Source organism: Entelurus aequoreus, linkage group LG07, assembly GCF_033978785.1.
Source record: "Entelurus aequoreus isolate RoL-2023_Sb linkage group LG07, RoL_Eaeq_v1.1, whole genome shotgun sequence".
Classification (NCBI taxonomy): domain Eukaryota; kingdom Metazoa; phylum Chordata; class Actinopteri; order Syngnathiformes; family Syngnathidae; genus Entelurus; species Entelurus aequoreus.
In genome coordinates this window covers 11529172-11556926 of record NC_084737.1, presented here as the reverse complement: position 1 = coordinate 11556926, position 27755 = coordinate 11529172, and the positions used below count along the sequence as shown (strand labels likewise).

Genomic DNA, 27755 nt, shown 5'->3' with positions numbered 1-27755 from the left:
TCCAAAACCTGTATGTACCTTTCAGCATTAATGGCGCCTTCACAGATGTGTAAGTTACCCATGTCTTGGGCACTAATACACCCCCATACCATCACACATGCTGGCTTTTACACTTTGCGCCTAGAACAATCCGGATGGTTCTTTTCCTCTTTGGTCCGGAGGACACGACATCCACAGTTTCCAAAAACAATTTGAAATGTGGACTCGTCAGACCACAGAACACTTTTCCACTTTGTATCAGTCCATCTTAGATGAGCTCAGGCCCAGAGAAGCCGACGGCGTTTCTGGGTGTTGTTGATAAACGGTTTTCGCCTTGCATAGGAGAGTTTTAACTTGCACTTACAGATGTAGCGACCAACTGTAGTTACTGACAGTGGGTTTCTGAAGTGTTCCTGAGCCCATGTGGTGATATCCTTTACACACTGATGTCGCTTGTTGATGCAGTACAGCCTGAGGGATGGAAGGTCACGGGCTTAGCTGCTTACGTGCAGTGATTTCTCCAGACTCTCTGAACCCTTTGATGATATTACGGAGCGTAGATGGTGAAATCCCTAAATTCCTTGCAATAGCTGGTTGAGAAAGGTTTTTCTTCAACTGTTCAACAATTTGCTCACGCATTTGTTGACAAAGTGGTGACCCTCGCCCCATCCTTGTTTGTGAATGACTGAGCATTTCATGGAATCTACTTTTATACCCAATCATGGCACCCACCTGTTCCCAATTTGCCTGTTCACCTGTGGGATGTTCCAAATAAGTGTTTGATGAGCATTCCTCAACTTTATCAGTATTTATTGCCACCTTTCCCAACTTCTTTGTCACGAGTTGCTGGCATCAAATTCTAAAGTTAATGATTATTTGCACAAAAAAAAAAGTTTATGAGTTTGAACATCAAATATGTTGTCTTTGTAGCATATTCAACTGAATATGGGTTGAAAATGAATCATTGTATTCCGTTTATATTTACATCTAACACAATTTCCCAACTCATATGGAAACAGGGTTTGTAGAAACCCATCATAATATGACCACTTTAAGGTTTTTCAAACAACTGTTCACAATTGTGTTTGAGAAAGAAACCACAAACAATATTTCATTACTTATTATTTCCAAAACTTCCTCTTCACCTTAACCAACCTGTGTTTACATCCACTAGAGCACAATAATTACATGTCAGTGCCACACCCCACCGCAAGTTCCTGTTTCATGAATATCTTCGAGTTAACATTTTGAACTGCCGCTGTTTTAACTCAATTAATATAATTACATCTGACATTTAAAGTTCCTTTTTATTGTGGATAATTGTCCCATAAATAGCCTGCAAGACATTCCAGGGCTGTGTCAAGCTAGCATATAAAAGGATGGCTCGTTGTTGTCCTCAGTATCAAGCATCTTCACTGCAAAGGTAAGACGACAACTTTACATCTTACTTTTACATTTTTAATTCAACAATGTTTGTCTCTCATTGCTCAGATGGCATTTTCTCTTGGCGTCTTCCTCCTGTGTGCGATCTGTGGGGTGTTGACTCAACAGGTAAGTCCAAACCTCACCCGCTGACTTCAATAATCCAATGGTTGATGCAGTGTTGTGTTCGTGTTCGTGTTCGATGCAATGTTCTTTTCTTCTTTGCAGGCCAATGGTTGGTAGCTGTTACACCTGGACACTTTTTCCACATACTTCCTGTTCTTTTTCACATCAAATAACATTTGTGTTGCAGGTCAATACATCTACCAAATGGATCGCGAAAACTTTGCAGAGGCACAGGTACATGAAGATTTCTTTTAGAACCTTTATTTAACCAGATAAGAAAACCCATTGAGATCAAGATCTCTTTCACAAGGGTGACCTGGCCAAGAGGTCAACAGCACATGTCACAGAGCAGTTTCAAAATAAATACATTAAGACATACATTTTAAAATACATAAGAGAAGTGTAAAACAACAGAGATTGACATCTTTAAAAACACAGGCACTGTGCAAACGTCTCTCGCTGTTTGTCCCTCAGGACAGAACGGAAGGCTCCAAATGGAAGTAGTTCTGTAAGTTTCAGTTTCGTCTGCAATGCATTCCATGCCATAGGGGCAGCAATGCCAAAAGCTCTTTTGCCAAATTCAGTCCGTACATGAGGAACAGTTAAAACATACAAATTGTTAGAACGTAATGCGTAAGAGCTGCTTTTTCTTTGTAACAGAGTACACAAGTATGGAGGTATTCAACCTAAAAGAGCCTTATAAATTAAAGTCAGCCAATGTGTGTATCTGCGTGCACTCAATGAAGGTAAGTCTGACTTCATATACAGTTGACAATGGTGGGTGAGACTACGACAGCCAGTAACAAATCTTAGAGCTGAATGAAAAACAGTGTCCAAGGACTGGAGGCATTTAGATGAAGCACTAAAATAAAGCACGTCTCCATAATCAATTACAGGCAAGATAGTTGCTGTCACCAATTTCTTTCTGACTTTAAGAGAGAAGCAGTTTTTATTTCTAAAAAAGAAACCAAGCTTTACCCTAAGCTTAGAGACCAAGTTGTTAATATGAGCTTTAAATGAAAGCTCCTGATCAAGAGTAAAACCCATTGATTGATTGATTGAGACTTTTATTAGTAGGTTGCACAGTGAAGTACATATTCCGTACAATTGACCACTAAATGGTAACACCCGAATAAGTTTTTCAACTTGTTTAAGTCGGGGTCCACTTAAATTGATTCATGATACAGATATATACTATCATATATACTATCATCATAATACAGTCATCACACAAGATAATCACATTGAATTATTTACATTATTTACAATCAGGAGTGTGGAGGGGGGTGGGGTGGGGGGGTGGGGTGGGTGGGGATATGGACATCAAGTAGTGGACATAGAGAGAGAGAGAGAGAGAGAGAGAGAGAACAGAAGGCATAAGAAAAAGAATCTGCATTTGATTGTTTACATTTGATTATTAGCAATCCGGGGAGGGTGTTAGTTTAGGGTTGTAGCTGCCTGGAGGTGAACTTTTATAGCGGTTTTGAAGGAGGATAGAGATGCCCTTTCTTTTATACCTGTTGGGAGCGCATTCCACATTGATGTGGCATAGAAAGAGAATGAGTTAAGACCTTTGTTAGTTCGGAATCTGGGTTTAACGTGGTTAGTGGAGCACCCCCTGGTGTTGTGGTTATGGCGGTCATTTACGTTAAGGAAGTAGTTTGACATGTACTTCGGTATCAGGGAGGTGTAGCGGATTTTATAGACTAGGCTCAGTGCAAGTTGTTTAACTCTGTCCTCCACCTTGAGCCAGCCCACTTTAGAGAAGTGGGTAGGAGTGAGGTGGGATCTGGGGTGGAGGTCTAGAAGTAACCTGACTAGCTTGTTCTGAGATGTTTGGAGTTTAGATTTGAGGGTTTTGGAGGTGCTAGGGTACCAGGAGGTGCATGCGTAATCGAAAAAGGGTTGAACGAGAGTTCCCGCCAGAATCCTCAAGGTGCTTTTGTTGACCAGAGAGGAAATTCTGTAGAGAAATCTCGTTCGTTGGTTAACCTTTTTGATTACCTTGGTTGCCATTTTATCACAGGAAAGGTTAGCCTCTAGAATGGAACCTAGGTAGGTGACCTCATCTTTCCTGGTGATGACACTGTCACCTACTTTTATGGTGAAGTGATTGACTCTCTTAAGTTTGATGTGGGACCCAAACAGGATGGATTCTGTTTTACCCAAGTGGATGGATAGCTTGTTGTCAGCGAGCCAGGTGCAAGTTCTACACAGCTCAGCAGTACTTGTAATTTAAGACCTGCTCTATAGGGTTTCCATTTGATGTTACAATATTTGGAATATTTTCCAGTAGCACCCTTGAATGAGGAAAAAACCATTACCTTGCTTTTATCTGTATTTAAAACCAATTTAAGATCAAATAAGCGAGCCTGGATGACATCAAAAGCAGCTTGTAAAAACTCAAAAGCCTGAGTGATGAAGGTTGAACAGCAATAAATAATGGTGTCGTCGGCATAAAAATGGTACATTGCATTTGACAAATTATTACAAAGATTATTTATGTAGATAGAAAATAAAATGGGCCCCAGCACTGAGCCTTGTGGAACGCCTTTGGTAATGTCCAGTAATGAAGAGGTGGTCCCAGCCACCTGTACACGTTGTAAACCGTGCTAATAAGAGGATTCAGTTGGATGATCCTGTTTTGTACTTTGTCTCATCAGGAAAAATGCTCCGCTTTTGATGCCAGTCTGGTGTCATTCCACAATGACCCGGAATACCAACGCGTTCTTGAAGTGATCCGCGAAAATGAGGAAGAAGACTTCATAGGCCCCTGGATAGGACTCAATGACATCATCCAGGTGTGACCAGTAGCAAAGTCAACTGAAGGGGAAGAGTGGGTAGAGGCGGGACTGGGTGGTGGTCTGAGGTCAAGCTGATACGGTGGTGACTCTGCCAGCACCTGTGGCTTTCTGGTCTCGGGCTAGGCTGCTTTCACAAACTCCCTGGGCTTCAAGTTGCCCAGCTAGGGAAGGTCTGCTGGCTTTGCCTTGCCTTTAACCTGCATTGTCTTCAACATCTGTAGCAGGCTGTCCATCAGGTAGTGGGTGTGTCTGTCTTTGGCTTGTGTGCATTCTTGAGGCCTATTGCTGCCTCTGCTTTCATTGGTGTCTAGTCCAGGGTGCACAAAGTGGGCGCTGTCACGACAATTTTCTTCCCATTACAAAAACCTTCCTATGCCCCATTTACTTCCGGGGTCATTTCCTCTTACGTCATTTCCTCTTACGTCATTGACAGCGATCGATAGCACTGCCCGTCGTTGTTTTTTTTTGTTTTTTTTTTATAATATAGCGTTAACAAAACGTCTGTATTAATCGGACAAATTAACTTGAGGATATTCCTGACTGCACATTTGACTCGTGGACATATGCGGAAATAGTCAAGTCAAGTCAAGTCAAGTCAAGTCAAGTCAAGTCAAGTCAAGTCAAGTCAACTTTATTTATATAGCACATTTTCAACAACTTTTTAGATTGCACCAAAGTGCTTTACAGGTTAAAAAAGCATGGAGCAAACAAAAAAAAAACAACAAAAAAAAACAACAACAACAACAACAACAACAAAAAAAAACAAAAAAAAAAAAAAAAAAACTAAGCAAAACAAAAAACAAAAAAACAAAGAACATAAACAATAAGTGTGCTAAACAAGATAATGCAAATGCAATACGGTAAAAGGGGTCGAATAAAAATAAAATAATAATAATAATAAAAATGAATAACGGTGTACAATAAGTTAATTCATTATCAATCAACATTATCAAACTTTATTAAAACTAAATGTATTCGTTCAATTCAGTTTTTTTTTAGTTCTCTGTGTCAGTGAACTAAATTAAAATGACATGTATGTGCACATATGTACCTCAGTGACGTCAGATGACATTTAACATTATTATATATTGATTAATATTAGTGAAATGGTTTCAACAATAATGTTGATTTAAAGTACAGACATTTAACAATATTATATATTAATTAATATTTTTTGCACGTTACCACGAAGACAGAAGTTCCCAGCAGCGGCCCTAACACTCCGCTTGAAATGTTGCGAAGCCTGCTGGTGTTTGACATAAGTCCCCTGGGAAAGATAAAGACAAATATCATTCAGTGACACCACCATTTTCAGGAGATTTGGATTCTATCTCAGTGACACCACCATTTTCAGGAGATTTTTTTTTTTTTTTTTTTTTTTAACTTTTATTTATAAATGTCAACATTTCAACAATCAAATAAGTACAAAAATAGTACAAAACAGTACAAAAAGAATACAAAGCAGCGCCAGGGGGTTATAAATTCAAAGTAACTAAAATAGAATGCAAAAAAAAAACATATAGGAGATTTTTTTTTTATTTTTTTTTTTTTTTAAACTTTTATTTATAAATGTCAACATTTCAACAATCAAATAAGTACAACAATAGTACAAAACAGTACCCTGCTCCCCAATGCTTATATTCTAGCGCTGCATGAATGCTGCCAACACAACGGATACACTCTGACACTCTTTTGAGGGTGTAGATACCAAGTAAGGCGGTGACTCTTTTTTTAAAAGTGATTCAATGAAATGTGATTGTCTTCCAGGAGGGTACCTTTGTTTGGTATGATCCCCCACAACCAGACACACCTTATGACCCTAATGCCTTTGCTGACTTTGCTGTCACAGGCAATACTCAATTGAACAACTGTGTGTACATTGGAAATGGTATGAAGAACAAGAACTTAAACACCGGATATGATTGATAGAAGATTTCACAAGTTGTTTTGTTTACTTACAGATGGAATGGGGCACGCTGGTGACTGCAGTGTCCAGAGACCATTTATTTGTGCCTAAGATATATAGTCTAATCGACGACCTAACCATACCAGACATGAGCAAACTATGACTCTGCATGTCATATATTGGCCAATAAGCTTTTCAATCTTCTTTCATCATCTTTGACCGCCTTCAGCATTCAATGCTATTGAATAAATGGTTCCTGAAGCTGAAGCGCGGCGGCTGGGGTCTGCAGACTAGCGTGGTGGAGGACAGAAAAACAAGATTTCTGCGACAAAGTTCTGTAGAATATTTCCATTTTGTGGGACATTTGTGAGTTTGTTTTCTTGTTTGGCTGTGTTGTTTGTCACATTTTTGCTGTGTTTGTGCTTGATGGCAAAACATGTCTAGGAGGTCGTCACTTGATGTTCAATGTTTTATTGTTCATCTACACTCTGGGTGTCTTATTCAATAAAAACCTTTAAAATCCATTTTTTGTCTGTCATTACCGTATTTTTCGGACTATAAGTCGCTCCGGAGTACAAGTCGCACCGGCCGAAAATGCACAATAAAGAAGGAAAAAAAACATATGTACGTCGCACTGGAGTATAAGTCGCATTTTTGGGGGAAATTTATTTGACAAAAGCCAACACCAAGAATAGACATTTGAAAGGCAATTTAAAATAAAGAATAGTGAACAACAGGCTGAATAAGTGTACGTTATATGAGGCATAAATAACCAACTGAGAACGTGCCTGGTATGTTAACGTAACATATTATGGTAAGAGTCATTCAAATAACTATAACATATAGAACATGCTATACGTTTACCAAACAATCTGTCACTCCTAATCGCTAAATCCCATGAAATCTTATACGTCTAGTCTCTTACGTGAATGAGCTAAATAATATTATTTGATATTTTACGGTAATGTGTTAATAATTTCACACATAAGTCGCTCCTGCATATAAGTCACACCCCCGGCCAAACTATGAAAAAAACTGTGACTTATAGTCCGAGAAATACGGCATTTTTTTTTTCTGTCAAAATTTAAAAAACAAATACATTTAGTAAAACATTTTTATAATAAAATACGTATTTTATTTAAATCCATTTTTTCCAGGCTTTCGCAGGCCACATAAAATAATGTGGTGGGCTAGAACTGGCCCCCGGGCCTTGAGTTTAACACCTGTGTTATAGTGGCTGGTTCAATAATATAATTGGCATGATCAGATAATATCAAAGTTCAAAATATGCATTTTTTTTCTGTCAAAATTGAAAAAACAAATGCGTTTAGTAAAAAAAATGTATAATAAAATAAGTATTTTATTGAAATCCATTTTTTCCAGGCTTTAGCGGGCCACATAAAATAATGTGGCCCCCGGGCCTTGAGTTTAACACCTGTGTTATAGTGGCTGGTTTAATAATATAATTGGCATGATCAGATAATATCAAAGTTCAAAATATGCATTTTTTTTCTGTCAAAATTGAAAAAACAAATGCGTTTAGTAAAAAAAATGTATAATAAAATAAGTATTTTATTGAAATCCATTTTTTCCAGGCTTTAGCGGGCCACATAAAATAATGTGGCCCCCGGGCCTTGAGTTTAACACCTGTGTTATAGTGGCTGGTTTAATAATATAATTGGCATGATCAGATAATATTAATGTTTAAAATCTGCAATTTTTTTTCTGTCAAAATTTTTTTTTTAAATTAAATTTAGTAAAAAAAAATTATGATAAAAGCAGTATTTTATTGAAATCCATTTTTTCCAGGCTTTCGCGGGTCACATAAAATAATGTGGTGGGCCAGAACTGGCCCCCGGGCCTTGAGTTTAACACCTGTGTTATAGTGTCTGGTTTAATAATATAATTGTCATGATCAGATAATATTAAAGTTTAAAATATGAATTTTTTTTCTGTCAAAATTTAAAAAACAAATACATTTAGTAAAAACAAATTATAATAAAATAAGTATTTTATTGAAATCCATTTTTTCCAGGCTTTAGCGGGCCACATAAAATAATGTGGCCCCCGGGCCTTGAGTTTAACACCTGTGTTATAGTGGCTGGTTTAATAATATAATTGGCATGATCAGATAATATTAATGTTTAAAATATGCAATTTTTTTTTCTGTCAAAATTTTAAAAAAAAAATAAATTTAGTAAAAAAAAATTATAATAAAAGCAGTATTTTATTGAAATCCATTTTTTCCAGGCTTTCGCGGGCCACATAAAATAATGTGGTGGGCCAGAACTGGCCCCTGGGCCTTGAGTTTAACACCTGTGTTATAGTGTCTGGTTTAATAATATAATTGTCATGATCAGATAATATTAAAGTTTAAAATATGAATTTTTTTTCTGTCAAAATTTAAAAAACAAATACATTTAGTAAAAACAAATTATAATAAAATAAGTATTTTATTGAAATCCATTTTTTCCAGGCTTTAGCGGGCCACATAAAATAATGTGGCCCCCGGGCCTTGAGTTTAACACCAGTGTTATAGTGGCTGGTTTAATAATATAATTGGCATGATCAGATAATATTAATGTTTAAAATATGCAAAAAAAAATTCTGTCAAAATTTTAAAAAAAAATTACATTTAGTAAAAAAAAATTATAATAAAAGCAGTATTTTATTGAAATCCATTTTTTCCAGGCTTTCACGGGCCACATAAAATAATGTGGTGGGCTAGAACTGGCCCCCAGGCCTTGAGTTTAACACCTGTGTTATAGTGGCTGGTTCAATAATATAATTGGCATGATCAGATAATATCAAAGTTCAAAATATGCATTTTTTTTCTGTCAAAATTGAAAAAACAAATGCGTTTAGTAAAAAAAAAAAATAATAAAATAAGTATTTTATTGAAATCCATTTTTTCCAGGCTTTAGCGGGCCACATAAAATAATGTGGCCCCCGGGCCTTGAGTTTAACACCTGTGTTATAGTGGCTGGTTTAATAATATAATTGGCATGATCAGATAATATTAATGTTTAAAATATGCAATTTTTTTTTCTGTCAAAAATTTTTTTTTAAATTAAATTTAGTAAAAAAAAATTATAATAAAAGCAGTATTTTATTGAAATCCATTTTTTCCAGGCTTTCGCGGGCCACATAAAATAATGTGGTGGGCCAGAACTGGCCCCTGGGCCTTGAGTTTAACACCTGTGTTATAGTGTCTGGTTTAATAATATAATTGTCATGATCAGATAATATTAAAGTTTAAAATATGCAATTTTTTTCTGTCAAAATTGAAAAAACAAATGCGTTTAGTAAAAAAAATTTATAATAAAATAAGTATTTTATTGAAATCCATTTTTTCCAGGCTTTAGCGGGCCACATAAAATAATGTGGCCCCCGGGCCTTGAGTTTAACACCTGTGTTATAGTGGCTGGTTTAATAATATAATTGGCATGATCAGATAATATTAATGTTTAAAATATGCAAATTTTTTTTCTGTCAAAAATTTTTTTTTTAATTAAATTTAGTAAAAAAAAATTATAATAAAAGCAGTATTTTATTGAAATCCATTTTTTCCAGGCTTTCGCGGGCCACATAAAATAATGTGGTGGGCCAGAACTGGCCCCTGGGCCTTGAGTTTAACACCTGTGTTATAGTGTCTGGTTTAATAATATAATTGTCATGATCAGATAATATTAAAGTTTAAAATATGAATTTTTTTCTGTCAAAATTGAAAAAACAAATGCGTTTAGTAAAAAAAAAATATAATAAAATAAGTATTTTATTGAAATCCATTTTTTCCAGGCTTTAGCGGGCCACATAAAATAACGTGGCCCCCGGGCCTTGAGTTTAACACCTGTGTTATAGTGTCTGGTTTAATAATATAATTGTCATGATCAGATAATATTAAAGTTTAAAATATGCAATTTTTTTCTGTCAAAATTGAAAAAACAAATGCGTTTAGTAAAAAAAATTTATAATAAAATAAGTATTTTATTGAAATCCATTTTTTCCAGGCTTTAGCGGGCCACATAAAATAATGTGGCCCCCGGGCCTTGAGTTTAACACCTGTGTTATAGTGGCTGGTTTAATAATATAATTGGCATGATCAGATAATATTAATGTTTAAAATATGCAATTTTTTTTTCTGTCAAAATTTTAAAAAAAAAATAAATTTAGTAAAAAAAAATTATAATAAAAGCAGTATTTTATTGAAATCCATTTTTTCCAGGCTTTCGCGGGCCACATAAAATAATGTGGTGGGCCAGAACTGGCCCCTGGGCCTTGAGTTTAACACCTGTGTTATAGTGTCTGGTTTAATAATATAATTGTCATGATCAGATAATATTAAAGTTTAAAATATGAATTTTTTTCTGTCAAAATTGAAAAAACAAATGCGTTTAGTAAAAAAAAATTATAATAAAATAAGTATTTTATTGAAATCCATTTTTTCCAGGCTTTAGCGGGCCACATAAAATAACGTGGCCCCCGGGCCTTGAGTTTAACACCTGTGTTATAGTGGCTGGTTGATTTAAAGGGCTGATTGAAACAAATTCAAATGATGTGTTTTGGTGTCTGCTCCAAAATGATGTTTGCTTGTTCATTTAGGAAACATAATCACAATATTGCTTTTATGAAAAAAAATCTTGCGATGTGCATTTTCTTACGGCTGGAGCAGTTAGTGCCAGGCAAAAAAAGTGGTTTCTGTTGTAGATGCACTGCAGGAATGCTCTGAAAGAAGTACTACATGTCGGCTGCATGTTTCAAAACATAGCATGTACATGATTGTGTAGTAAATGAGTGTCTCCATGGTGAAAGCCGCGTAGTACACGCGAAAAACCTCATTTAAATAAGGCGGTCTGCACCAGTTATCAATTATACACACGTTATACACACTTTTGGATCTTAGTAGATCAAGTCCTAAAAGTGCGTGGTTCTATTTACATCTCTGGATGACTGTTGTTTCATGAGTGGGATTTGTCTCCATCTGGTGGCCAAGCAGCATTGGTTGAAACGCAAAGGATGCTCATCATCCTCCAGCAATCAGATAGTGATTTGCTGACACATTTGCCATAATGTTTTCATAAGTAGTGTGTCTTAAATGGGCGGATTATTATGACGCAGACAATTATGTCCGACATTAAGATTTGCCCCAGAAGGTGCGGTGACATCAATGGAGGTTTTCTCTTCTCATTATCCTCTCAGTTGACATTTATGAGGATTATTATTGATTGAATGAGCGTCTTCTAGTGTATGCTCCATAATGCTGAGATGATTGACAGCTGCTAGTCAACAATGTTATTTTTTCTTACATTAGTGCAGGGGTCAGCTCTTTAGTGCCGCCCTAGTGGCTCCCTGGAGAATAAAAAAAAAAAAGGATTGTTTTAGTATGTTTTTTGTTTGAGGACAAACATGACACAAACCTTTCCTGCGTGTTAGAACTACCACTGTTTAATGTTTGTGTGTATGCGTCACTGATGAGAGTGTTTGGTGAACATCGTTTTGTCCTACTAATTTCGGCGGTTCTTGAACTCACCATAGTGTGGACTGTGATGCAAACAGTTTGTTTACATGTCAAATCTTCCACTGCTTTGTCTCATTTTGTCCACCAAACGTTTTATGCTGCATGTGAATACACAAAGGCATATTTGGTCAGTGCATGACTGCAAGCTAATCCATGCTAACATGCTATTTAGGTCAGTGTTTTTCAACCACTGTGCCGCGGCACACTGATACAGTCTGGTGTGCCGTGGGAGATTATCTAATTTCACCTATTTGGGGTAAAACATATTTTTTTCAAACCAGTAATTATAGTCTGCAAATGATGCGTTGTTGTTGAGTGGTTGGTCGTTGCTGTCTAGAGCTTGGCAGAGTAAACGTGTAATACTCTTCCATATCAGTAGGTGGCGGTGGCGGCCGATAGTTAATTGCTTTGTAGATGTCGGAAACAGCGGGAGGCAGCGTGCAGGTAAAAAGGTATTTAATGCTTTAACAAAAAATAAACAAAAGGTAAGTGCCCCTAAGAAAAGGCATTGAAGCTTCGGTAAGGCTATGCAGAACAAAACTAAAACTGAACTGGCTACAAAGTAAACAAAAACAGAATGCTGGACGACAGCAAAGACTTACTGTGGAGAAAAGACGGCGTCCACAATGTACATCCGAACATGACATGACAATCAACAATGTCCCCACAAAGAAAGATAAAAACAAATGAAATATTCTTGATTGCTAAAACAAACCTGAACTATTGGAACAGTCAGATATCATTAATGCCTAGGGGTGTCAAATGTACGGCCCGAGGGCTGGATCAGGCCCGAGAACAGGTTTTATCCGTATAAAAATGAGGCAACATTTTTAAATGAAAAACTGCTGTTCTAAATGTGTCCACTAGAGGTTTCAATAGCAATTATTTGTATCTGTAGATGACTATGTAAAAAAAATTACACAATGTTAGTGCACCAGTCGAGGAAAATGAGCAAACTACATAAATAACATCCTGTAATTTGTTTTTGATATTATTTTTTTTATCTTGATAGATTGAAAATGAACACCAATGAGTTGACTGATGAACATTATCACATAATTTGTTCAGAAAGTATAAGTAACGAAAAATAAAGATAAAATCATATTTTAAAAAACAACAACATTACGATTTGTACATTTTCAGAATGTCCTCGTTCTATTTTTAAACAAAGAAAACAATCTGAAGTTGTCTTTATTTTTAAGTTATCGTGCCATGATTTCACCAGTCCGGACCACTTGTGAGTAGATTTTTCTCCATGTGCCCCCCCCCCCCCCCCCCCCCGATCTAAAATGAGTTTGACACCCCTGGCTTAATGCATTGAATTGTGCCCAAGGGTTGCTAGCTGGAGTCAAACCTTCCAACTTCTGCCACTAGAGTTCACCATACCATCGAAAATGCTAGTTGTTTATGTTTACCTTATGTTTTACCTTTTTTTTTTTTTTTTTTTAAAGGGACAGATTAACTCACTATATAATATTTCATCGTTTATAATGTCATGTTATTTTAAAAAAAATAAAAATAAATGAAGTATTACTACTGGAAGTAGTCATACCCTCAGTGGTGTGTTTGGGTGCCTTCGAGTGTTTTGGAATTCCAACTACTCAATACAACGTTGCCAATGCGAAGCTCGAAATATCACTGTAAATATTAATTTAATCGTTATTTTAATATGTATATTATTTTGCAGACGATGTATCGCCGAGAACGTCAAAAATCGAATAGAAATCAGATTGTGTAAGCGCCCGCATATTTATCCGCGTGGTCGTTTTCCCCACGACACGTGAAGGCAGCACCAGTGGCGGGCCAGTCCACAGACTGTCATGGCGTCGATGGAGTCCAAGCTCCGACGACAACGCATCAGGCACATCAAAGTTTCACCGACGCTCCATTTGTGAGGGTTCTGTTCGGACAAACCCTGAATATTTATGCGCTCCGGGCGACCACAAACGCCGGTAAGTTGTCTTTGAAGCTCCTTGTTTAGCCGCCTAATCTCCATAGGGAGAACACTGTAGTCGACACGACAGCAACCCGTTACAAGATTGGACCGGTGACGTCACAACATTGGATCGCTGACGTCACAGGCTCCGACACACGTTTTAAACTTATAACTAACATATAAACACAGCATATCTATATGACGTCACTAACCTTAAAACGCCTAATCAACGCTTAAACTGACAAATGTTTTTAAGCTACTTCAACTATGTTGATTATGTAGCTGTTTATTTCTCACTTTGTTCGAGCTACTCGTTGTGTTTGTGCTTTGAACTTTTTTATTCTATTTTTCACTCTTAACATGGAGGCGAATGTTTATTTTTGCGATGGACATGTATGGTTACCCTGCTGAAGGAAGAGGAATGACTGGAATGTGTCGCCACCACTCCTGGGTATGTGAGATGGAATGTTAATAATACACAATGTAAAGTTGGTCAAATGTGTCAAAAATGTCATATGGAACACCGTTAACATATATAAAGCACTGCAAACTAAAGCGGAAGGAGAGTTAAGCAAAAATATTTGTTAAGATACATACCATATTTTCCAGACCATAGGGCGCACCAGACTATAAGGCGCACTGCCGATGAACGGTCTATTTTTGATTTTTTTTTTTTTCATATATAATGCGCACCGGATTATAAGGCGCACCGACGATGAATGGTCTATTTTAGTTTTTTTTCATATATAAGGCGCACCGGACTATAAGGCGCACCGCCGATGAACAGTCTATTTTAGATTTTTATTTCATATATAAGACGCACCGGAGTATAAGGCGCACTGCCGATGAATGGTCTATTTTAGATTTTTTTTTCATATATAAGGCGCACCGGATTATAAGGTGCACTGCCGATGAATGGTCTATTTTAGATTTTTTTTTCATATATAAGGCGCACCGAATTATAAAGCGCACCGCCGGTGAATGGTCTGTTTGATTTTTTTTTTCATATATAATGCGCACCGGATTATAAGGCGCACCGGCGATGAATGGGCTGTTTTAGATTTTTTTCATATATAAGGCGCACCGGACTATAAGGCGCACTGCCGATGAATGGTCTATTTTAGATTTTTTTTTCATATATAAGGCGCACCGGACTATATGGCGCACTGCAGATGAATGGTCTATTTTAGATTTTTTTTTCATATATAAGGCGCACCGGATTATAAGGTGCACTGCCGATGAATGGTCTATTTCAGATTTTTTTTTCATATATAAGGCGCACCGAATTATAAAGCGCACCGCCGGTGAATGGTCTGTTTGATTTTTTTTTTCATATATAACGCGCACCGGATTATAAGGCGCACCGGCGATGAATGGTCTGTTTTAGATTTTTTTTCATATATAAGGCGCACCGGACTATAAGGCGCACTGCCGATAAATGGTGTATTTTAGATTTTTTTTCATATATAAGGCGCACCGGATTATAAGGTGCACTGCCGATGAATGGTCTATTTTAGATTTTTTTTTCATATATAAGGCGCACCGAATTATAAAGCGCACCGCCGGTGAATGGTCTATGTTTGATTTTTTTTTTCATATATAATGCGCACCGGATTATAAGGCGCACCGGCGATGAATGGTCTGTTTTAGATTTTTTTTCATATATAAGGCGCACCGGACTATAAGGCGCACTGCCGCTGAATGGTCTATTTTAGATTTTTATTTCATATATAAGACGCACCGGAGTATAAGGCGCACTGCCGATGAATGGTCTATTTTAGATTTTTTTTTCATATATAAGGCGCACCGGATTATAAAGTGCACTGCCGATGAATGGTCTATTTTAGATTTTTTTTTTCATATATAAGGCGCACCGAATTATAAAGCGCACCGCCGATGAATGGTCTATTTTTGATTTTTTTGCCCACATATAAGGCGCACCTGATTATAAAGCGCACTGCCGATGAATGGTCTATTTTAGATTTTTTTTTCATATATACAGCGCACTGGATTATAAGGTGCACTGCCGATGAATGGTCTATGTCAGATTTTTTTTTTCATATATAAGGCGCACTGAATTATAAAGCGCACCGCCGATGAATGGTCTATTTTTGATTTTTTCCCCCACATATAAGGCGCACTGCCGATGAATGGTCTATTTTTGATTTTTTTTTTCATATATAAAGCACACTGGATTATAAGGCGCACTGCCGATGAATGGTCTATTTTAGATTTGTTTTATATATAAGGTGCACTGGAGTATAGGGCGCATTAAAGGAGTCATGCTATTATTTATTTTTTTCTAAATGTAAAACACTTCCTTGTTTTCATATATAAAAGGTGCATCGGATTATAAGGCGCACTGTCGATGAATGGTCTATTTATTTATTTATTTTTCATATATAAGTCATTAAAGGGGTCATAAGGTTCCTCGGGTGAATAATGTAAACTCACTTTACCAGTACTTTTTAGCGCTTTAATGGTGAGTTTACTGACAGATATAAGAACTTTTACACTACTTTATATTAGAAATGGCAACAGCGGAGGATGAATGTCCCATAACAAGAAGATAGAGTAAAATAAGATTATTGACTACGGTTTCGGCATGGACTACAAAGGTGGACCTACGCAATTTTTCAGGATTTATGCAGATCCCAAATGCAGAGCAGCAGGTACCAGAATCTTTTGCATAATATTGCGAAACAAAACGCCAGATAATATGTCCTACCTTATACACACACCATAATAATGCTCCTATGTTGAAGCACAGTACAATCCATCAAGCGGTGCGGCTTCATAGCTTACCAATGTTGTACTAAAACATTTTGGTAGATTTCTGTAATGTTCTATATTTTCAATGGAACATATAAAATGTTGGTGTTGTTTACTTGAGTCATATTGCCGTCATATTGCAATCTACGCTTGTCTCTTATGTTTGACTGCCATCTACTGGTCACACTTATCATTACACCATGTACCAAATAACGTAGCTTCGAGGTCGGTAAGCAAATCCAGAATTATTCCGTACATAAGGTTATAAGGACCACTGTCAAGTTTTGAGAAAAAAATAGGATTTTAAGTGCACCTTGTAGTCCGGAAATTACGGTGATTAATTAATGAAAATATTAGAAGTAAAAATGCAATTTAAAGATAACATCTAAAAGCTCTGTATATCTAAAATATTGGAATATATAAACACATGTTATGAGAAGTGCTTCTCAATTATTTTCTGATATACTAGGAAGAAAAAAAACATTTGCCCCCCTCTCCACCGCAACTAAAAATAGTATAATTTTCTCTAAAAGTGTTATAAGTACACCTCTGCATAACAATGTATGCCTATTAACATGTTAACAAATGAAAGAAAACCAGAAAGAAATACAAATCATCTTATAACAAAGAATAACTTCATTAATATTGTTGAAATACAAATCATCTTATAACAAAGAATAACTTTATTAATATTGTTTTTTAGTTTGTAACAGAAAAGATTGAAGTGCATCAATTTGCCTGAAAAAAATAAAAATAATTTTGAACTGTGAAACATTTTGACCGACGAGAACCGATTGATATTGAAAATTTGAAAAAATAACATTGTTTGTTAGTCTGAATTTTTAAAACAATAAATATATAAAAACAAAAACAATTAAATACAAAAAATTAGCCTGAAGTTCAAAACAATTGTAATCCTTATTTAAACTATAAAAAGTTTTTCGACGGACTTGAACCATCTAATACTGAAAAATAAAATGCAATAAACTCAAAAGAATAACAAAACATACATTAATTCAGGAGCACAATATATATATATATATATATATATATATATATATATATATATATATATATATATATATATATATATATATATATATATATATATATATATATATATATATATATATATAATACGCTGTTCTACAAAATAAAAAAGAATAAAACAATTTGTCCTTTTTTTAAATGTATTCTTAAAATGAGGAAGTCAGGACTAAAGGACAAAGGACAAAGCTTTTCAAAGCAGGGTTTGAAGCATGATGCTGATAAAGCCTGTTCTCCGGTGTCTAACTGTGCCCCCTCCACTATTTGAGAAGAACTGATTTAAAGAAGTACTGTTAAAATTTGTAAAAGGTGCAAATAGAATATCTTTAAAAAGTTTTTTAATTTTACTAGAGTGGTACATACACTTAAGAGTGCCCCAACCTAAGAGGGTTTTTAGAGATTAAACCTGTGTTTCGACTAATTGTTATGCTTTAAATTGCAAGCAAAAAATGTTTGACAAGCAACCACGCCATTAGTTGGCGTAGCAAAAGCTGCGGATTGTGTGTTTGACGGAGAAGATAGACTTAGACTTCCTTTTTATTGTCATTCAAATTTGAACTTTACAGTACAGATACGAACGAAATTTCGTTACATTAGCTCATGGTAGTGCAGGATAAAAAAGCAATAAGGTGCATATATAAATAAATAAATAGGTTACTGTACAGATAAATATATTGCACTTTTTCATATGCATCCACGTTTATGGATGTATGTTATATTGTCTTTTATATTCCAGCGAGTTAATCCATTTTGGGGGGAGTTGAGGGGATTATTATGATGCGTTCAAGACTAAATGATATGAAAAGACAAAAATGATACTTTCTTAGTTAAATGTTGTACATTATTATTACATTACTTCATACAACTACTGTAGTTGTGTGTACGACATTCAATTGTATTGTTTTTCATACAATCATTCTTATGTGTTTTTCTTTTGTAAAGGCATGTTACATCTTAAAATGGTGCTGTTTTGTATCCTTCTACATACCGTAGGAAGATACAATAGCTCACCGGCGTCACAATGTAAACAAACACCATGGGTGGATCTACACCTGACATCCACTGTAATGATACCACGTACAGGAGCGTATCTAGTCGTTACTACCATGATTACATCAATATTTTTTATTGTCTCACAATCTTTTTTCTTTTTTTTAATATTCATATTATGTTTATTAAGTCAGGAAATATGTCCCTGGACACATGAGAACTTAAATTATGACCAATGTATGATCCTGTAACTACTTGGTATCGGATCGATACCCAAATGTGTGGTATCATCCAAAACTAATGTAAAGTATCCAAACAACAGAAGAATAAGTGATTATTACATTTGAACAGAAGTGCAGATAGAACATGTTAAAACAGAAAATAAGCAGACATTAACAGTAAATGAACAAGTAGATTAATAATCAATTTTTACAGCTTGTCCCTCATAATTTTGACAACATAGACTGATAAATGACACAATATGTTACTGCATACGTCAGCAGACTAATTATGAGCCTTTGTTTGTTTACTTACTACTAAAAGACAAGTTGTCTAGTATGTTCACTATTTTATTTAAGAACTAAATTGTTCTTCAATTGCAATAATAAACATATGTTTAATGTACCCTAAGATTTTTTGTTAATTCATAGCCAATAATGCCATTTCTTTGTGGTCCCCCTTTTTTAGAAAAGTACAGAAAAGTATCGAAATACATTTTGGTACCGGCACCGGTACTAAAATATTGTTATCGATAGAACCCTATATGACTTAGTTTAAGAAATCAAGATATAAAAACTGGACAACATAGTTATCATTGTCAACTCACTGTAACATGTTAAACACAAAAATGAGATTTATTAGAATAGAATGTCTTTTATTGTCACTATACACAGGTACAATGAGATTAGAAGCAAATCCAGTATCAGTGCGACAGTCTACAAAAATACAAAACATAGGAAGGAAAGGAAAGAGAGAGAGTGCAAAAGGAGGTAAGGTGCATAGTCCAGTCCTGAGAACGAATGTTCTGAATGTGTTGTTTAAATATTAAATATTATACTATATACATATATACTAGAGCTGTCCGATAATGTTTTTTTGCCAATATCCGATATTCCGATATTGTCCAACTCTTAATTACCGATTCCGATATCAACCGATACCGATATATACAGTCGTGGAATTAACACATTATTATGCCTGATTTTGTTGTGATGCCCCGCTGGATGCATTAAACAATATAACAAGGTTTTCCAAAATAAATCCACTCAAGTTATGGAAAAGAATGGCAACATGGCACTGCCATATTTATTATTGTAGTCACAAAGTGCATTATTTTTTTTAACATGCCTCAAAACAGCAGCTTGGAATTTGGGACATGCTCTCCCGGAGAGAGCATGAGGAGGTTGAGGTGGGCGGGGGTGTATATTGTAGCGTCCCGGAAGAGTTAGTGCTGCAAGGGGTTCTGGGTATTTGTTCTGTTGTGTTTATGTTGTGTTACGGTGCGGATGTTCTCCCGAATAGTGTTTGTCATTCTTGTTTGGTGTGGGTTCACAGTGTGGCGCATATTTGTAACAGTGTTAAAGTTGTTTATACGGTCAGCCTCAGTGTGACCTGTATGGCTGTTAACCAAGTATGCTTTGCATTCACTTGTGTGTGTGAAAAGCCGTAGATATTATTTGATTGGGCTGGCACGGAAATGCAGTGCCAGGGTTTCCCACACATTCATTTATTTGTGGCGGCCCGCCACGAAAGAATTACGTCCGCCACAAATAAAAAAATTTAAAAAATGTTTTTTTTTTGTTTTTTTTTTTTTTTTTGTTTTTTTTCTCTCCATCTTCTCAGGCAAATCATATAGTTGATGTAGATGCCCATATCGGCTGTTCACATTTACTTTACAAAAGAGAAGTGTAGGATACTTCTCTTGTTGCCTTATTTGTATTTGACTTTATTAAATATATTTATATTAGAAACACAACATGTGTATATAACAAAGGGTGCAAAGTCTGCAGGCAGTAGGAAACACATGGTTAAGTAAAGGGAGTAAAACTGATGGCAGTCTAAAGTTCAAGATTTTTGGAGCTCTTTGTTCAGTGGATCAGATGTTTGATGAAGCTCTGTGTCTATCTACTACCACTACTATTTTCTGTTTATTTGTTACTGACTGTGGCAGGACACCTCTGCCTCTGTTTCACTTTATGTTGCTGGTAAATAATATGGTTGTAGTAGTAGGCTAAAGTTAAATTATTTAGTATGCACTAATTAAAGGGGCAGAGCTTTAAGAGACATTTTACCTTTTATATTTTATAAGATATATTTTTTGTAAGAACCACAATTAATAAATATATTTCAGTGAATAACTTATTGTTCAAATCTGTATATAAATATGTACATAAAGTGTTGTAATTATATTGTAAAATGGATGGATGGACGTTTAAAACAAAACTGTTATTATTAATTAGTAAGTATACATTTTTTGAGCCTTTTTAGAGAAAATCAAATCATTGTAGTAAATTATGCAAATTATTCGATGATGTCATGGTGACCACGCCCATGGCCACGCCCCCACCGCCACAGGTATCTTGGCAGTTTATGGGAAACACTGAGTGCCTTTAAGGCACGCCCCCAATATTGTTGTCTGGGTGGAAATCGGGAGAAATTCGGGAGAATGGTTGCCCCGGGAGATTTTCGGGAGGGTCATTGAAATTCGGGAGTCTCCTGGGAAAATCGGGAGGGTTGGCAAGTGTGACTGCTCTGTACTTCTCCCTACGTCCGTGAACCACTCCGCACAGCGGCGTTTCAAAAAGTCATAACTTTTACTTTTTGAAACCGATACCGATCATTTCCGATATTACATTTTAAAGCATTTATCGGCCGATAATATCGGCAGTCCAATATTATCGGACACATCTATTTCAGACTGGGTGGAAAGTACAAATTGCACACAGAGAGGTGCTAAACTATCAAATCAGTGCCTATGGGAGTATTAACACATGAACATAAGGAACGAAAATTAGTAGCGTTGAGTACGGTGTTGATTCCTAGGTACCAAATGTGAAAGGTACCCATGGCCACTAATAATAATGCAAACATTGAGGATGAACCATGTGGCCTTGTGATGGTCTGCTTCAGTAGGAGATGAATGTCATGGAGTGTCTTTTTATGGCCAAGGTGGACTGCAGCTGTCGCCCCTGTGGCCGGTGTCCAGTGCAGCATAGAGCTCCGTACCCCACCCCCCCTTAATCTGACATCCCTTTTGCTCCCCCTGCAAGTGGTCATGAGGTGCTTTTCTATGTAACATGTCTGTGTTCAACATGGTTGTTAAAATGTCGCATAACATTTGTGCCGCAAAGCCATTCATTTTTTAAATCACATTCATCACACTTTTCAAAAGTATATTGCCGACTTTTTGACTCCCGAGTGATGCAATGGTCACCGACTGCATTTGGCTATACTGTAGCTCCTGGCTCCGTGTGTCGAATGTTTGGCTCCTTGGCTTGAAAGTGCCTCTCCCCGTAGCTCATGCGGACTAAGGCCCTGTTTACACTTACACTAAGGTTATCCAGGGTAAATCACACCTAACCTTATCCGTGTCCACACACCACAATGCCACCGTTTAAGACCCCCGCCCCCCTCCGTCCGCCAGCGCAACGCAACCTAATACACATGCACGGAAAATACCTGCTCAGTGGCCTAGTGGTTAGAGTCTCCGCCATGAGATAGGTAGGTCGTGAGTTCAAACCCCGGTCAAGTCATACCAAAGACTATAAAAATGGGACCCATTACCTCCCTGCTTGGCTCTCAGCATCAAGGGTTGGAATTGGGGGTTAAATCACCAAAAATGATTCCCGGGCGCGGCCACCGCTGCTGCTCACTGCTCCCCTCATCTCCCAGGGGGTGAACAAGGGGATGGGTCAAATGCAGAGGACAACTTTCACCACACCTAGTGTGTGTGTGACTATCATTGGTACTTTAACTTTAACTTTAAATGCACACGTCATAGTCACCTCCAGTGTTGCTTTGTATGTAAGTTCTTAAATGTAACTTATCTGAACAATATCCAGTTGTGGTATTTCAATTACCGTATTTTTCGGAGCATAAGTCGCTCCGGAGTATAAGTCGCACCGGCCGAAAATGCATAATAAAGAAGGAAAAAAACATATATAAGTCGCACTGGAGTATAAGTCGCATTTTTGGGGGGAAATTTATTTGATAAAAGCCAACACCAAGAATAGTGAAAGGCAATTTACAATAAATAAATAGTGAACAACAGGCTGAATAAGTGTACGTTATATGAGGCATAAATAACCAACTGAGAACGTGCCTGGTATGTTAACGTAACATATTATGGTAAGAGTCATTCAAATAACTATAACATATAGAACATGCTATACGTTTACCAAACAATCTGTCACTCCTAATCGCTAAATCCCATGAAATCTTTTACGTCTAGTCTCTTACGTGAATGAGATAAATAATATTATTTGATATTTTACGCTAATGTGTTAATAATTTCACACATAAGTCGCTCCTGAGTATAAGTCGCACCCCCGGCCAAACTATGAAAAAAACTGCGACTTACAGTCTGAAAAATACGGTAACTGGAATTCAGTGTGCTGTGGGGCCCTATTGTAGTGAATCACACCTGAGCCATCATAAATTAATAACATCTTTATATTAGACACGTAAACAATGTGATAAAGAACATTTTAAAACAATCAAACTAGGGATCTAGATATCTGGTCAGGACACTCCTCAGTCTTTTGCCTTCACCTTCATTGTCCGTTCGTTTTTGGTGACTTTATATACTCTGGACCTAGACGTTGAGTCCGCGACATACATGGCGGACAATAACCGATACAGTCTGCTTTGCCAGTCCAAATGCATTCGCCGTTTTCCGTAGTCTTCCCTCGTCGGCCAGGTAATACAAAGTACACGCTACCTTTTTTATCACATCTACGGACGCTCGCATTCTCGTTGTCTCTCCTTCGACAAATGGAAAACGTTTTTCGCTAAGTAGAATCACAGCTGACATTAGAAAGTTATCTTGCCGTCTGAGAAGTGTTGTATCTCAAATAGCTGCAATCGCTTTCTCATAAGGTATTCATGTGTGATTTCCACAAGCGTCTGTACATGTAGAAGAAGGAGAAACACGGGCATGTCTGGATGACTCGCCTCCATATTACCAGTGGTTAGCTCCGAGTTACGAAACCGCTTTATTATGACCCTGGCTGTGGCACGGTCTTTCTGGCGTTACTTCCTCTCCGAACTCAGTTTGTAAACGATCAGTGAGTCCATACAAAGCTAAGAGCCGGAGATTCAATAAATACACGGCGCACTTAGCCGTGTAAAAATTTGTCCGCGGAGGGGGACCTTAAAGACTGGTTTAGTGTGGCTGAAACAGGGCTTAGGCTAAATAATTATTCGTTTAAGGGGTTAAACTAGTGGTCCCCAACCACCGGTCCGTGACGCATTTGCTACCGGGCCGCACAGAAACAATAATTCATTTATAAACTACCACATTTTCTTCGAATTAACTTTCGCCTGTCCCACTAAACCCAACATTAAGCTTGTTAATAGATGTATATAGGGCTGGGCGATATATCGAATATAGTCGATATATCGCGGGTTTGTCTCTGTGCGATATAGAAAATGACTATATCGTGATATTGGAGTATACGTTCTCACGCAGTTGCTTTTAGCTGCGGGCATTACACTACAGGCGTTTTTCACTGTTTCTTGTCTCTCCTTCTCACAGAGACATAAAACAAGCGCACCTTCTTACATACGTCACAAACTGTCGCGCGCGCAACGTCATACGCCCTCGCGGAGCAGAGAGCTAGCGGCATGGGTAACGTTAGCTGTGGTGCGAGTGGTAATACGAGAGAGAGAAGGTGCGAATCTGGTAACAAATGAAGGAAGAATTAATTCCCAAGAAAAACAGCAGGGGGTCCATCGTCTGGCGGTGGTTTAGCTTCAAGCGGGAAGATGTTGAACAGACAACAGTAATATGTCAAGTGTGGGGCAAAAGGGTTGCTACAAAAAGTAGCATTACTGCTAATTTGTAGCATCATTTGAAAAAGTCACCCGCTAGAGAATGAAGAGTGCTTGAAACTCCGCATGTCAACATCTCCGGCCGGTGCCACACCCACAAAATGCCCAAGCAACCATTTTCACATCAACACTGTATGAAACAAATAGTCAACAACAGAAGGAGATAACATCCGCAGGAACCTACCACATAGCGAAGGACGTACACTATTTGATTTCCTATTATGCAGCTCATTTTTATTTGACACTTATTGAAATATCTTGTGTGACATCATGCACAAAAGTGCACTTTATTTGTTTTTAACTATTGTAGTGGCGTTCTGTACAAAAAGTGCACTTTAATTTAGTGTTGTTTTGATACGTCATCTTAGTGACATCATGCACAAAAGTGCACTTTATTTGTTTTAAACTATTGTAGTGGTGTTCTGTAAAAAAAAAAAGTGCACTTTAATTTGGTGTTGTTTAATAGGTCATCTTAGTGACGTCATGCACAAAAGTGCACTAATAGCTTGTTTTAAAATGTCTCTGACAATCTTGCACTTTCTGTTTTGGAAATGACATGAATGTTTGTGCCACTGCTTAATATTATAACTGTTTAATAAATACAGTTTTGGTAAATTGACTTAATTGTAGTTTCCCTCTCTGCATGAAAGTTTAAAATGAGTATATATTAATGCAGTATGAAGAAGAATGTTTTAATGTAGACACATAGAATCATCATACTGCTGTGATTATATGCATCAAGTGTTCATTCAAGGCTAAGGCAAAAATATCGAGATATATATCGTGTATCGTGACATGGCCTAAACATATCGAGATATTAATAAAAGGCCATATCGTCCAGCCCTATATGTATATTACACAGTGTTTCCCATAAACTGCCAAGACACCTGTGGCGGTGGGGGCGTGGCTATGGGCGTGGTCACTATGACATCATCGAGTAATTAGTAATAATTTACTACAATGATATGATTTTCTCTAAAAAGGCTAAAAAAATGTATACTTACTAATTAATAACAGTTTTGTTTTAAACGTCCATCCATCCATCCATTTTACAATATAATTACAATACTTTATGTACATATTTATATACAGATTTGAACAATAAGTTATTCACAGAAATATATTTATTAATTGTGGTTCTTACAAAAAATATATCTTATAAAATATAAAAGCTAAAATGTCTCTTAAAGCTCTGCCCCTTTAATTAGTGCATACTAAATAATTAAACTTTAGCCTACTACTACAACCATATTATTTACCAGCAACATAAAGTGAAACAGGCAGAGGTGTCCTGCCACAGTCAGTAACAAATAAACAGAAAACAGTAGTGGTCAAATACAAATAAGGCAACAAGAGAAGTATCCTACACTTCTCTTTTGTAAAGTAAATCTGAACAGCCTATATGAGCATCTCCATCAACTATATGATTTGCATGAGAAGCTGGACAGGACAAAAATAAATAAATAAAAATTATTATTTATTTTTATTTTATTTTATTTGTGGCGGACGTAATCCTTTCGTGGCGGGCCGCCACAAATAAATGAATGTGTGGGAAACACTGCTACAATTATTTTCTTATAGTACATTGGACATTGCACATTAATGGACATATCAAATGTTAATGTGCCAGATTGTAGCCAAAGGCTAATTTTTTTTACTGTTTTTATCCGGCATACGTAGAGAGCAGGTCCGTGAAAATAATGCATACATTAAACCGGTCCGTGGTGGAAAAAAGGTTGGGGAACCCTGGGTTAAACGACTTAGTGTAGACATAGCCTAACTAGTATAGCGGCTCGGTGGCTGAACCTTTTACCGCGGTTTATTGTTGTTTGTTTGTTTATTGAATGGATCCCCATTAGTTGACGCCAAGGCGACTGCTAGTCTTCCTAGGGTCCGTATAGGAGCATACAAAATAAAAATACAAAGAATACATGCATTACCAAACACATTTATCATTAATACAGTTACCGTTACATGTCTCGTTTCCTGGTAAAACTTCTATTTATGTCTGTTTACGTTTTCAGGTTGTTGCTGTCATGGATTGAAAATACAGTTTGTACTCCGTCATGGTCTATTTTCAGCTTGAGGACAATAACAAACTGCATGTGTACAGCTCAGACAGGGTGATTGCATCATTTCAGCACGGTGCGTCATGTATGTTATGTATTCACACCACCACACGCCTTCCTGTCCTTCAGAGCCATTCCAATTCATCAGTCAGTTCTCCTCCACCTGCTACCTCCCCAAATCATGTGTCTTTTCACACGGTCAAATAAATATAACAATAACCGTTCATCAAACAAATGCACCCTACACCTGTAGCTGACTGACCAATAGTTGGCAGATCATTTTAAGATGTGTTGTGAAGCCTGCTTTTTTAGCACGTGATAGGCGTGTACAAGCAAATAGGCAACCCTCTAGCTCAGGGGTGGGCGATTAATTTTTACCGGGGGCCGCATGAGCAACCCGAGCACTGCTGGAGGGCCACACCGACAATATTTCAATTCAATTTTGCTCAAATTATTTTTGATGTACCGTAAGATAAATAATAATAATAATAATTTCATTTAACCTAACTTAACTTTATACAAAAGCAGATGGCTTTTGATGGTTTTATTTTTAACACTGTCTTACACAACAGTTCCTGATGTATAATACAATGCAAAAATGTAAATTTCTGTCACTTTATCCTGCATCCTCTTTAAAAGTCCAACATTTTTCCCCGTCAGATTTGGACAACCATCTGTTGTCACACCTACCAGCTTGTCCCATTTCAGTCCTAACATGTCCAAACACACATTTACCTATGTGAACAAGTCATTACCTGTGGTTGTCTCTTTAATTGACTGCATGGCTGCCAGCTACTCCGTGATTTGAAAGTCTGCAGTTATCCCACGTAAGAAGATGAGCAGCTGGGCGGTGTCACGTACATCGCAGCTCTCATCCAAAGCCAGCGAAAAACAGTCTAAAAGTCGGCCGTTCTGTTCTTCAGCTGAAGCTTCAAGTTTCCAGCAATGGTCTCACAGGTTACACACGGACATACGCCCATAAATAACACTTTTCAAAATAAAAGCAGCACAGTTGTATTGCACGCACGACATAGATGTTTTTTTTAAATTTATTTTGTCATTTGTGATTGCCGCTGTTCACATTCACGCACAATCGCGCACGAGCATAGTCCACATGGAAGTAATACAAATAACG

The 27755-nt window shown here is 36.9% G+C and overlaps 2 protein-coding genes across 3 annotated transcripts in view; both read left to right on the top strand.

The window, feature by feature from the left end:
* Positions 1 to 1719: 1719 nt before the first annotated feature.
* LOC133652958 (macrophage mannose receptor 1-like) lies at positions 1720 to 6727 on the top strand. The gene is made up of 4 exons (XM_062051917.1): positions 1720 to 1761; positions 4191 to 4328; positions 6099 to 6219; positions 6293 to 6727. Exons 1-4 carry the CDS (start codon positions 1732 to 1734, stop codon positions 6346 to 6348), a joined length of 345 nt encoding a protein of 114 aa, XP_061907901.1. The 5' UTR covers positions 1720 to 1731; the 3' UTR covers positions 6349 to 6727.
* A 6829-nt stretch (positions 6728 to 13556) lies between these two features.
* klhl21 (kelch-like family member 21) overlaps positions 13557 to 27755 on the top strand; it is a 36483-nt gene continuing 22284 nt past the window's right edge. Inside the window, exon 1 of one of the 2 annotated variants that reach the window (XM_062052573.1) lies at positions 13557 to 13707. The gene's annotated coding sequence lies outside the window, so the exon portion shown is untranslated. Of the gene's footprint in view, positions 13708 to 14072; positions 14143 to 27755 lie in introns of those variants that run through there. The other variant, XM_062052574.1, reaches the window with a different exon arrangement.

Excerpts from the sequence above, each read along its gene's own strand:
- LOC133652958 (XM_062051917.1), top strand. The coding sequence starts at position 1,732 with ATGGATCGCGAAAACTTTGCAGAGGCACAG. Across the intron at positions 1,762-4,190 it reads AAAACTTTGCAGAGGCACAG|GAAAAATGCTCCGCTTTTGA; the intron begins GTACATGAAGAT and ends TTGTCTCATCAG. Across the intron at positions 4,329-6,098 it reads GACTCAATGACATCATCCAG|GAGGGTACCTTTGTTTGGTA; the intron begins GTGTGACCAGTA and ends ATTGTCTTCCAG.